General features: G+C 36.9%; 1 protein-coding gene across 2 annotated transcripts in view; it reads right to left on the bottom strand.

The window, feature by feature from the left end:
* Window positions 1–13,152, bottom strand: part of TINAG (tubulointerstitial nephritis antigen) — a 92,411-nt gene extending 79,259 nt beyond the window's left edge. For both annotated transcript variants that reach the window (XM_038554350.1, XM_038554351.1), the window contains exons 1-3: window positions 12,681–13,152; window positions 5,241–5,304; window positions 4,305–4,394 (exon numbers count right to left, since the gene is read on the bottom strand). In XM_038554350.1, coding sequence (XP_038410278.1) covers window positions 4,305–4,394; window positions 5,241–5,304; window positions 12,681–13,035 — 509 coding nt within the window. In that variant the 5' untranslated portion in view covers window positions 13,036–13,152. The remainder of the gene's footprint in view (window positions 1–4,304; window positions 4,395–5,240; window positions 5,305–12,680) is intronic.
* Between the last annotated feature and the right edge of the window lie 267 nt (window positions 13,153–13,419).

The raw sequence follows: 13,419 nt of genomic DNA, 5'->3' as shown, positions 1-13,419 counted from the left end.
CAAAACTATGACTTCAGTAAAGTATGTTTTTGGTGCTCTACACTAGTAGTTTTCAAATTTTCAGATACATTTTTGGTCATTTAATTAATCACTCCACTTAGTCATCAGGGATTGGTATTTCAAAAAATAGAATATAGGATAAATGATAATAGGAAATATTAGAACTTATTGCACATAGTGAGGATAAGTCCTGGTTTTATATATGTAATTATGTGTGTGTGTGCAGCATGTATTTGTATGGGTATAGATGTGCATGTGTGTGTATATACTAAGTCACAAATCTGTGTTTTACTGTGACTTATGTTCAAAAATGTGTGAAAGGACTAAACCCTATACCATCCTCTTTTATCTAGACTCATAACTTTCCCTTTAACTCAATGTAGCATTTACTGAACATTCTTAATTTGTCATATTCTCTCTTAAAACATTATAATAAGTAAATTTCTCTACCCTCAAGGAGCTCATACCCTAAAAAGACTGCAAAGATAGAAATGCCATCAGTGTGCGTAATTTATTAGCAGTAGGTCAGGGTACGATCAGAGTAAAGGATTCAAATATAACTCTGCCCGAAGAAGTTGGCATAATATTTTTTATAGAAAGTGACTTTAGTGTTCAGTCTGGAAGGATGAGAATGAGTTTGGTTGGCAGATGTGAAAAAAGAGAACATTTATTCTTTAAGAAAATTGGTAATTCAACGCTGCCCATGTGGCTCAGTCAGTTAAGCATCTGACTCTTGGATTCCACTCAGATCCTGATCTCATGGCTTGTGAGATCAAACCTTGCCTTGGGCTCCACACTCAGTGGGAGTCTGCTTAGATACTCTCTCCTCTGCCCCTTCCCCTGCTTGCAGTCTCTCTCTCTCTCTCTCTCTCTCTCTCACACACACACACACACACACACTCTCTCTCTCTCTCTCAAATAAAGAAATCGATCTTAAAAAAAAAAAAAAAGATGGCAATTCAGGAGCAAAGCATACAGGTTTGAAACTGGGTAGCACATTGAAGGAAGAACAGGTAAGTTCAATGCTGAACCATGAGAGGGCCTAGGGAGACAGAAGCTGAACAAAGCATAAAAAATGAAGTAGCAAAGAAGCATTTGGGCCAGATTGTTACTTATGCTAAGGAGTATAATGATATTCTACAAGCAATGGAGTATCACTGAGGATTTTTAAGAGTATGAACAGCAGAATCAAAGCTTTGATTTAGAGGGATCACCATGAAAGTAGAAGGGATTAGTTGCCAGACTGGAAACGGAAAAATCAGGCCATCTCAAATGAGGCTTGGTAAAGAAATGCACTAGAATATACAGAGAGGTAGAAAAAATAATATCTGGAAGAAACTGTGACTATGGTGGTGCCTGGGTGGCTCAGTTGGTTAAACATCTGCCTTTGGCTCAGGTCATGATCCCAGAATACTGAGATTGAGCCCTTCATTGGGCTCCATGCTCAGCTCGGAGCCTGCTTCTCCCTCTCCCTCTGCTTGCTGCTCTCTCTGCCATGTGCTCGCTCTCTCTCTCTCTTTCTCTCTGTCAAATAAATAAATAAAATAAAAAAAAAACTGTGACTGTAGGAATTATAAGAGACTAGTGACTGAGAGTGAAGAAAAGAATCAAACTAATTTCCAATTTTCTGGCTTGGCTGACAAGGCAGAGGGGGAAAGCCAGTCACCAAGGGCAGGTCAAAGAGGTCAACCCTTTTGATTTAGGATATATTGATTTGAGAAACTGGTGAAAAAAAAATCAAGTCTAACTTATCCAATTGACTAGGTTTTGAATTCATTTAAAAAAATAATAAAGTTTAGAGATGTGACAGATTAAAAATGGTCACAAATTATTCATGGCTTTTGGCACCAAGAAGTGGAATCTATTCCCCCAACCTTTGAAGGTGGGCAGGGCTAGTGTCTTGCTTCACCCAAGCAAAGGCAGGAGAATTGATGCTGTCCAACTTTTAAGCTAAGCCCTACAGGGAGGCCCTTTGAAGCTTTCTCTCATGCCCTCTTAGAACACTGGCACCATCTGAAGATGCTAGGTTAGCTGGCTGGAGACAGATGGGCCCACCAACAACCAGCACCAACCAGTCACCCCAAAGAGAGATTAAGAAAAGAACGTCAGGTAAGCCCATCCCAAGTTACTGAGTGAACCAATGAAACACTTCTGTTTCAAGCTGTGAAATTCTGGAGTCGTTTGCTGCACCACAGCAGATAACTGAAACCGTTATCTATCTCTCTTTGTTCCACTAACTTGCTGATTATTACTTGTGCTACTAATTTGGCACTTCCATACTGCTCTATCATCAGAAATGCTTTCACAGAGCGAAGACATGTTGACTCCTCAGCTAGACCGTAAATTCGGGCAAGACAGAAATTATTTATTTCTACCCTCAGCAGTGCCACAAGAGAAGCACATGTTTTGTTAATATTAATTGCTAACCGCTGAGCCACCGGGGCTACCCGAAAATAAATATTTTAAAGCAAAGATTGTGTATATTTAGCTGATAAGGCCAGGAGGAAGCTGGAGACCAGGCAGAGGCTACTGCACCAGTCCAGGCAAAGGAGGCCACCGTTTTGGGCCTGAGTAGCGGTGGGGAATCCAAGGCAAATGGAAAAAAACTTGCTGATACAAACAGATCCCTGTAACTCATCAGACTAGGGTTACCTTAAAAAGCACTTCATAAGTATTGAAGGATATGCTTCTATTATCTATGAAAATAATTTGAACATCAGGACCAGAATGTATCTGAGAGAACTTTCTCCTAAATCCAAGGACTCCCTCTGCCTTTTTGTCCTCTGGTAAATAATTTTAGTTTTACTCCACTTCTTTATAGCTTCTCTCTTTTACTTAACTTTTTTTTTCCCTTTGGGCAATGGATATTTTCTTTCGCTCCAATTATACCTTTTTGTCCTTTTAAGGTCATCAATGTTTGCTACAAAAGGCAAAGCCCATGTCTAACTTGTCCCAGAGTTATCTCATAGTGAACAAATAATGGCAAGAATTTTTTTCCTTCCAAGAAAGACGGCATTCCTACCAGCTTCTGTATTCTTATGTGTACTTTCCATGTCACCTTCAACTATGGTTTCCCATGGGTTCTGTGACAATGGAAACACAAGCTGCTCAGGGTTTCTTGGAAGTATGTGTTCGGTAGGTCAAGCATTTGAATTGTTTTAGGCACTTCATTCAGATAATTTCTTATGATGACACATACTCTTATGTTCTTTTAATGATTTAAGTATCACTTAGCCACTGAATACTATAATGTATTTTCCCTAGAAATACTTACAATATCATTTTATCACCTAAAATATTGGTTAAACATGTATACACACGCAGGAATTCAACATGGTTTAAGAATATTAATGTTAAAAAATGTAACTTTCTAAATTTCATGTCTTCCAAGAAAATACTTTGGATACACTGAAATTCAGTGTCCCCACTGTGATGGGAAACACCTGTCTTATGGTCTTATATGTGGAAGCAAGTGATACTTTTAACTTTTAAAAATACATTTCATGATTACATCACTTTTATAGCTACTTGATAATAGTTCTTCTTACATGAAATCTCTTCCCAAACATGGAAAATGTTACCAAGAGTATATAGAGATTTGATCAGTAACAACAGAGAGGCAGATAACCAGGCAGGCTATTCCTCTTCCTTTTAGTTCAGTGAAGAAAACCGTTTTAACACTGACATCATAATTCCCTCTATGCAAATGAAGAAGCCACCTAATTTGTTAACCTGTCAGAAAGCATCAAACCATTATTTCCTATGTTTAAGTGTCAATCAGCCCTATATTTAGTTTATTAGCAAAGTAAAATGGCTCAGCCTGTCTTTTGATTCAACTGTAAGTGAAATTGGCTACATAGGTCATGTCAGTGAAATTGGCTAGATGAACTGGTTGTTTGGGGAATCATCAAGATTAAATACTGACCTCTAAGGGTCTGGTTCTCCCAGGATAGCTGATTGGCTGGGTCAGGGCAGCAGCAGAGGTGGAAAGATGGTTTATATGAAAAAATAAATTTTGCCTATTTATCCAAACTAAACCTCCCTTTACTCCCCTCACTTACACCATGACAGTGCTCCTTCCTAGACAATTTAAGACTCTGTCGATATTTCTTTGTGCAATATTTAATTATTTATCTTTGCACATTCCTATTTTAGCTGTCTTCCTACTTCTCTTCCCATTTCTCTCCCACTCTTTCTTTTGAAATAATGACCATTTTTAGAAATAAATAATAGGAAATACATTGTCTGAAACCTGAAAAGTAACTGGGACTGCCAAAAAAAAAAAATGCAAGATTTTTTCTCACCCATAGTCTCCTTTATTGACATGTTCAATTAGTTCTGGTTGAACAAGGCAGACAAGCTGGGAGCATTTCCATTGCTGTCCTGAGCATGTGCTGCAAAGACATAAAAATTACAAAAGTGGCCTAGCCTTTATGAAGTACATTTATAAAATTAGTAATCAGAATTGCACACTCTTAAGGCATAAAACATAGTTTTGATTAATGATAGCCATGTGTCTACTTGATTCTCAGCAAAAATAAAATAATATATGCATTAGCTACCCCTCAATAAGCTCTTAACTCTACTCTAGGCAATTCATAAATGAAATGACCATACAATCCCCCAAGTTTGAAACCATAAGAAAATTTAGACAGTAGATTCAGTCTATTTGCACTTGGAAACTTCCTGCAGGATAATCATTTGAAGGCAGCCTATTCTTATATATAGCTACTGTGATCAAAGAAACATAATATGCCTATAGTATATCTTGCCTATAGAATGATTATAATTAAGAGGTATATTTAATGCAGGCCTGCTGTATGATGAAGGTCACAATCATGAACAACTAGCTATAGCATTAAAAGATATATCCAGGATTAGATTTGTCAACATTCATTAAATATACTTATATAAAACTACAGATATGTGATATCCTATAACTTATTATTCTATCTGCATTTATTTTTTAAAGATTCTATTTTTATTTGAGAAAGAGCAAGAGAGGGAGAGAGAGCATAGAGGGAGAGAAAAGCACATTCCTCGCTGAGCAGGGAGCCCAACGCGGGGCTCCATCCCAGGACCACAGGATCATGACCTTAGCAGAAGGCAGACACTTAACTGAGCCACCCAGGCACCCCTTTATCTGTATTTAAATATGTTTTATTTCACAATACTACTTTTATTTGAAGAAAACATACACGCACAATAGAATTCAGTTCTGTGTCACTTAAATTCATTACCAGGAGTTGCAGTTTTCTTTAATTACTGATCCTTCTTCATAAAGTTGACCATCTCTGAAGCAACCTACCAACATAACATATGAACAAATTAAAATTCTAAATCGAAAACTAAAGTGCATTAACATCACAAGTAACTTAAAATTCTGTTTTCAGAATTTCTCAAATATGCAAAAATATTTGGTGCCAATTGATGAAAATCCACATCTGGTTTGGGTCAAGGTTTATGTATGGATTTTTCTAAGCTCATTCCAACAGCTTTTATCTTTAAAACTGTGTATTATGTTCCAAGAAAGGATATGTGAAGCATGAAAACTTGATTACCACAGCATTAATCACTAATAACACTGAAAAAATAATTTATATGTTTAAATAGGTGAGCAATAAGACAGTGTTTGAATAAATTTATGGCTTTTCTCATTTAAAAAAATCAAGTCAAAGCTCATAAAAGAATATGACTAATTATATCTCAAAGTTTTGTACCAAAATGTGATGCTATTTCATTGAATTCACCTTTTAAAGACAAATTCTATTTTTTCTTCAGAATTTGGATCAAGAGAAAAATTCATGAAACCAATAAGATTGTAGCCATTTGTGCTCCAAATCTAAATGTTTCTCAATTAACTGAAACTAGCTGTTAACTACTTTACCAGATTATATGAACTACTCAAAAGAGATCAATGGTATAGTATCATTATTGAAAACAATCGATAAGATATGGTGAAAATAGTACCCTGGTTACAAAGCAAATCCTTTTCAAAAATATAATTCACACAAACTTAAAAATTCACTCTGACTTAGCAAAGGAAATTTACTATTTTGTCATGTGAAAACTTCTTTGACAGAAACATGTAATTGATAGATCACATTAATGATCTATAATTAAACAAAATGAATCCTCACTTTTTATTCATTCAATTATAGGGGCAAATCTGCATGTTTAGAAATCAATCCAAGGGACTTGGTTTAACTCCTAGCCCCAATGTCACAAAAGCTACTTAAGGAATTCACTCTCCTCTGATTTTTCAAATGACAGTTTCATAGAAAAAACTTCACGACTACCACTTTTCTGCATGTATTGTTTTTACAGTTAAATATTCTGCTTGAAGAATCTAAAATCTCAACATATTTACATCTATTTACCTCTTTCCCATGGATTTTTAACATTCCACAAGCACAGGAAGAGAAACAAAAACTTCCTCTCTCTTGGACCACAGGCTTCTAGATTGTAGCAAACTAAGATTTAACTTTAAATCAAGTCCAGGTTTTTAATTACTGCTCAGTACTAGAGACTTAAAATAAATGAACTTACACTGTATAATTTAAAGAGACCCTCAAATTTTTTATTACACAGGGGCAATAGAAAATTCATACAACAATTTAAGTTCAAAGTCAAGGAAAGTACTTTTCTGACTAGTTTTAAAGGGCAAGGGAGAGGCCAAAACAGAAGCTGATTTTTTTTAAAGACTTTATTTATTTATTCATGAGAGACACAGAAAGAAAGAGAGGCAGAGACACAGGCAGAGGGAGAAGCAGGCTCTAAGCAGGGAGCCCGACTTGGGACTCTATCCCAGGTCTCCAGGATTATGCCCTGGGCTGAAGACAGCGCTAAACCATTGAGTCACCTGGGCTGCCCCCGAAGCTGATTTTTAATCAAACCTCATAAAAACTCCTTGTCCAACATATCAGTTACATAGATAAAAGGAAACAGAAATCACAAGTCTTTAGGGGAAAAAAAAGCCCCTTCTCTGACCTGTACTCTAATAATTTTGAAGTCAAGAGAATGTTATCACCAGGCCTACCTCAATTAACCAGTACTAAATCTAGTGTTAGTTAAATTCCCTTTCTGGTCATCCTTCCTTAATATCAAGTCAGAGTTTATTCTATAAGAAACTACATTTATTATAATCTCAGTTGAGAGTTGCCCTCTTAAATGAAAATCATAATCCATTTATCTGAGCCTGCTCAAAGGGCTGACAAAGTGGAGCATCAGCTTCTACATTATACGGATAGTCCAATCCTTTCTATACTCCTCCCTGGTTCCAATGTATCCCTCATTTCTCTACCCAGCATTTAAAGGGGACTTTATTATTATTATTATTATTATTTTATTTATGATAGTCACACAGAGAGAGAGAGAGAGGCAGAGACACAGGCAGAGGGAGGAGCAGGCTCCATGCACCGGGAGCCCGACATGGGATTCGATCCCAGGTCTCCAGGATCGCGCCCTGGGCCAAAGACAGGCGCCAAACCGCTGCGCCACCCAGGGATCCCTAAAGGGGACTTTAAAATCTCTGTTGTGTCACTTCCTGTTCAAAATCCTCAAGTTATTTCCCATCAAATTTAGAATAAAACCTAATTTCATAGGATAACCTACAAGACCTTACCAAAAATGTCTCTGCCCTCATCACTTTCATAGCGCTGGATGAGGTGGGGCTTCCAGTGGAGTGAAGATTTGCATAATAGTAGTAAGGAGGGAGGGCAGCCCCCGTGGCGCAGCGGTTTAGCGCCGCCTGCAGCCCAGGGCGTGATCCTGGAGACCCTGGATCGAGTCCCACGTCAGGCAGAAGATGCCTGCTTCTCCCTCTGCCTGTGTCTCTGCCTCTCTCTCTCTCTCTCTCTCTCTGTCTCTATGAATAAATAAATAAAATCTTTAAAAAAAAAAGTAAGGAGGGAGAGCAGTGGATGGCTGTAACTTGGTGGTAAAGCAGCGGAACTTGCTCATGGTCTGAGTTTGGAGAATGAGAAAAAAGAAGAATTAAGCATGTCTCACTAGGATTTGGGCTTAAGTCATAGAAGGGCAGCAAAGCTATCACTGAAATATGGAATAGGCTTGTGGCAAGAAATTAAGAAGTCAGCTCTGGATATTTTAGATATCGATTAAATCTGGGTGAGACATCCTAATGAAGAATGTCAAGCAGAGTAGTTTATGGAAGTCTGGAGTTAACTCAAGGCTGGAACACAAATTTGAAAGAAAAAAATATACATTTTTTTTAAAAAGCCTTGAGACTAAATGAAAATCTATTTGAAAGAGTGTATAGAGGTGAGAGAAAGAGGGGCAAGACTGAGCTTAAAACATTCCAGCCAGTAGACATTCAGAAGAAGAAAGGGAAAGAGTGGACTGTGAGGAAGTAGGGAATTCAGGAGAGAGTAGAGTCTTGGAAGCAAGAAAACAAAGTATTTAATAAGCAGAGGTGGTCAACTATGTAGAGTGCCATTGAGAACAGACATCTCAATGTTGCATATAGTGATAGCATAGTCACTGACCCTGCTAAGAATGATTTTGGTGATGTAGCAAGGAATGACATCCTGTAGGAATAGGTTGATGAGATACTTGGAAGTCAAGAAGCAAATGTTTCTGTCAAGAAGCTATATGGGTAACCAATTTGGTTAATTCACTCTGAGGTGCTTCATACACATTTCATTGAGAAAATAAAGCCACTAGGAATTCTCTCATCTCCATCATCATAATTTTCAACCTCCTTCCCTTTGGGTTACTGCATGCCCTGTTGAGCTCTGAATCTAGTCCCTTCTTGTCTTTTTAAGATCTTCACCATTACAGCTGTCTCTCTCTTTTTTATCTCCCTTCCTTTCTTTCCCTCTCTTTCTCTCCTAAAGCATTATCACCCCCCCCCCCTCTTTTCTGGATTAATGCTCAATTTATAAAATGTGTTTTTCTAGCTCCCAAGTTTGAAAAAGCCCTCTCTTGGCTTCAAGTCCTTAACCAGCATCTGTCTCATTTCCTTTTTTTTCTTTGGTAGTAAAATAGCTAAAAGAGACAAAAGAACAAAAAGATAATGACTGTTGAAATTAATAGAGTTTTACAACTTAACAGACATTAACACAAGATAAGGCAAATCAGGTATTTGGAGAGTCAAACAGTTGGCCCATTGATTTTTTTTTTGTAAAGATGATAATATGTTATATGTAATTTATTTTAATATTTCATCATAATACATTATAATATCTGTGCTGGTCTAAACTTCATTTTAGGGGAGACAGTTACTTTCTCTGATCAGGAATCCATATCCCAGGGGTGGTCAGTAGCATTCATTCTGAAAGGCCAGACTCCAGGGCAGCTGCGATAAATGCTTCCATTATCCATCTTTGGATGAACACCAAGAGTACCACTATAATAGACATAAGAAGTGGGCTTTCATTGGTGAAGTTAGTGGCTTGTTAATCAACATAATGGATATAAGTAATCAGCTCTTACTGGTTCAATTAATAGTATCCAGTTTATATATATTAGCTAAAATATTTAAAAAGTCATGCCCCATTATCCCACTCTTATAGCCAACAGGTTATATGTTTCTCTTAAGGTCAAAAGACTTTACTCATAGACCTGGTACCCTAGGATTGATCTCTAAAATGTTCTGTGTCCGGCCACTGAATAGGAAGCATTCTCATTCCCTGAGGCCCACTACAAGGATGACAGAATCCTACCCCTTTGTTATGTTGCATGTTACACATGCCTCCAATAAATTACTCAAGCAAGGTAGATGTGGGAACCTCTAAAGGACAGAGACTTGAGACTTCATGAAGTTTATCCAGGTTGTATGAGTTGGTCTATGACTCCTTACCAATATATATATTTGTAACTATCAATGTATATGAAGAATTTGGACTATGACTTATCTTCATTATAATGTGGTAAGGAGGTTATGAAGGAGTAAATAATCTTTATCCAATTCAAATGTGTCAGTAACTTACACACATTTTTTTTACCAATGTGAACATAAAAGTTCTGCATAATCAAGTTAACTTAGGTCTGTTCACAACAGATGCTAAACTAGACTCTGCCCTTAAAATCTGCTACACCAAAAGATTTGTCAGGAAAATCCATTCTGGTTCTCTTTCAAACTCTATCACTTACTTAGGGTATCTGACATTGAAATCCTTCAATTGCTAGAAGTTATCATCAGAGATGGTGGAAAACACACACACACACACACACACACACACACACACACACAAGGAAGATATGTCCTACTTCCAGTTTATACAAAAGGGACATAATTACTTTTATAACACTTAAGATGGTGTACATAGTTTTAAGTCACTGGTTTAAAAAGAGCTCTTGACACAGTTGCAGGATAAAGAACCAGAGAATACTATGTAATTAGATAACGGAAAAATAATATTTAGTAGATCAGTGAATGAACAACTTAGCATCTCAAAGGGAAGTCAGATTCTACATACAAAAATTGGTTTAAATAATATTCCATTGTGTTTTTACTTTAATTTTGCACAATTTTTAATGTTGTGTGGTGCTATTTTCTTTTGACTAGCTACTTTCACAAGATAAAACAAAAGAAAACAAATTACCTTCATAAGAGCAATTATAGTCTAATGTGAACTTTTTGCTACTAAGTAAAATGATTAATTGCTTCCCTTCATAATGAATGAAATAAAAACTATACCTGGAACATAAGTTCTACCTAAATCATTACCCTAAATTAAAGTCATAGCAAAATTCTAGCTCTCAAACAAAAATAGGACATTGAAGAAGTAGCAATTACTTTTCTAAATGAGCTGTATGTCTCAAATAAGAAAAACTTAAATACATTGTAGCAAATCAAAAGCACTACAGCTTCCATGTGATACTGAGACTCAACAGCCTTGAAGCCAACACTATTCCTACTTGACATCTTTCAATGAGTCCTCATTACAGACTAAAATCTCAAATCTTAAGCACAGCCTGTACATCCTGGCATAATCCGATCTCTACTGACCTCTCAAATCTCATCTCAAGTCACCCTCCGACCCTCTGTTAAACATTACTCTCCTGAAATGTTGACCACATTCCAACCCCTGGATCAAGCTAAGCTCCTCGCCCCCAGATCTACAACACCTTTCTGCCAATTCTCCTTCAAATTAGCTCACTTCTCTGCACTCCTGGAGTACTCTGTGAAATATCTTCCCTCACTGACACTCCCCTCAGGCTGATGTTATATTTTATATGTTAATGTTACATTCTGATATACTCTCACAGCATCCCTAAATATTTCCTTCAGAGAATTTATCATGATTTGCAACTGCACGATGAATTTGTTAATATCTTACCCTCACCCTGGCAACTTTACCATCCCTTCAAAGAGAATAAGATCTTCTCTTTTTCTTCCCCATTGGTGTCCCAGCACTAAGTACAATGCCTGGCATAGTGAAGATATTCAATGAATAATTTTTGATGTATGACTAGATTCCCCATTCTTAGTAAAGGATCTGCCACTTTTCAGGAGAAAATAGATGTTTAATGTGTTCTGGGCTATATATTGGTAGAGGCAAAGGTCTGGGATAAATGACAGTTCTGTGGAAATTTTAACATAATACATACACGTTTTAGGAAGCATTTCCTCAGTTTTACAAGCAAGATGACATTATTGTGAATGAAGGTGGTGGATCTGGATTTTGAAGATGCCAAATCCTAGCTAATCCTAAATTGTCTTCAACTGAAATTTCTGGTCACCATCACTCATTTACATTAGTGTGACAGAGCTCTGATTATACCTACATTTCTGCTGAAGAAATTTGATGTGATGGGCAATAAAAAAAAAATAGTGCTTTAGTTAAGTATAGCAAAAGAGTGTTGCTTTGTGTTTTGTTGTGAATCTTGGATGCATTGATTGCTCAGAATCCAGAACCATTCTCCTATAATTAGACCAATATAGTAAATACCAACATTCTCCCTATGAATTATTTGTACTTATCCACTCAGTCTTTGACTTTTACAATTACTCTTTAGGAGGCTTTCCTTTGTTTCAATCGTTTAAAAAATCCCAGATTAGCAAAATGAAATGAAACAAAAATATACATGAAAAATCTATTGGTATTTCTTAGGCAGGTTGCTAGCTGACTTTGTTTTGCTTTTGCACTGGCATTAATGGCATTGATATACCACAGGTTCTAATGCCAGGAGGTCCACTAGTCATAAGACGTAATAAGCAAAATGTTAGACTAATCTGCAGATGATCAGGCCTGTGACTGATGAGATTCCCTAAAAGGTTACACTCAAAAGAGCTTAAGAGTCCTGTTGTCAAAACATTTTACAAAGGAAGGAAGGAAGGAAAGAAGGAAGGAAGGAAAGAGGGAAGGAAGGAAGGAAGGAAGGAAGGAAGGAAGGAAGGAAGGAAGGAAGGAAGGAAGGAAGGAAGGAAGGGTTTTAAGTAACCCTATATACATTAAGACAGTATTCACAACAGGATCCAGACCAGCATCCACAGCCATCACATTGGAACTTTGTTAAAGGTACTAGTGGGATGCAGATATGTTGCATCCAAAGCAAAGCACGTTAACAGTCCAAGAAAATTTACTTAATCATAATATTCATTTTTCACCTCCTCTTAAGATAGAAAAGAAAGTATGAAGGAAGGAGAGGGAAAGACAGTTTGACAGATCTTGTAATGAACCAGGAAATCATTTAAGCACATTCCCAAAGCCTACCTTCTGGATCCCAAGGCTTTATGTGAGGAGGCCATTCTTTCTCTTCATGGCAAAATGACTTGTAATCAGGACAGCAATCGGAATTTTCCCTTTCACAGAAGTTATCACAGTAACATAGTGCATTTGCCTCATAGAAATGAGTGACACAGTCATCATCTCTGTCTTCACAACAACCAAAACTTCTGCAGTATTGCCCTTTGAAAATGGCTCTCTTGAATCGAGTACCTTCCAAAATCGTATGATTCCTAGTGAAAGCAGTTCCTGGGTTCACTTCTCTTTGAGATACATACCGTTTCTCCATCCAAATTTCTGTGGTAAGATAGGAAAAGATTAAGATCTTATATCCAGTCCACATTCTCTAGATGCCAGGTAAGGCTCCACTTTCTGTTATAGAACCCTTGGTTTTGGGGCTTCTCCTTGGAGTCTGAATTCAAATTTTCAAGACAACTCAGCCTGAATCCTGAAATGGATTCTTGAGTATACTTCTTATAGTTAAACATTAATCAAGAATTTTAATGTTTGCCCAAGATAATGTAAGTGTTAAAAATAGACCCTTGTCATTCCTTCAAAGTTAAAAATGTCTAACGTTTTATATCATGCCAAAAATATCGATCACCATAAAAATAAATACATAAAATCTTATGCATAGATGAAATACATTGAATATTGCTTGCCTCCCAAAAAAAAAAAAAAACACTCTAGATTCTTAAATCAGAAACCTCTGTGGAATACACATGGC

Source organism: Canis lupus, chromosome 12 (genome assembly GCF_011100685.1).
Source record: "Canis lupus familiaris isolate Mischka breed German Shepherd chromosome 12, alternate assembly UU_Cfam_GSD_1.0, whole genome shotgun sequence".
Taxonomy (NCBI): Eukaryota; Metazoa; Chordata; class Mammalia; order Carnivora; family Canidae; genus Canis; species Canis lupus.
This window is presented reverse-complemented; position numbering and strand designations above follow the sequence as displayed.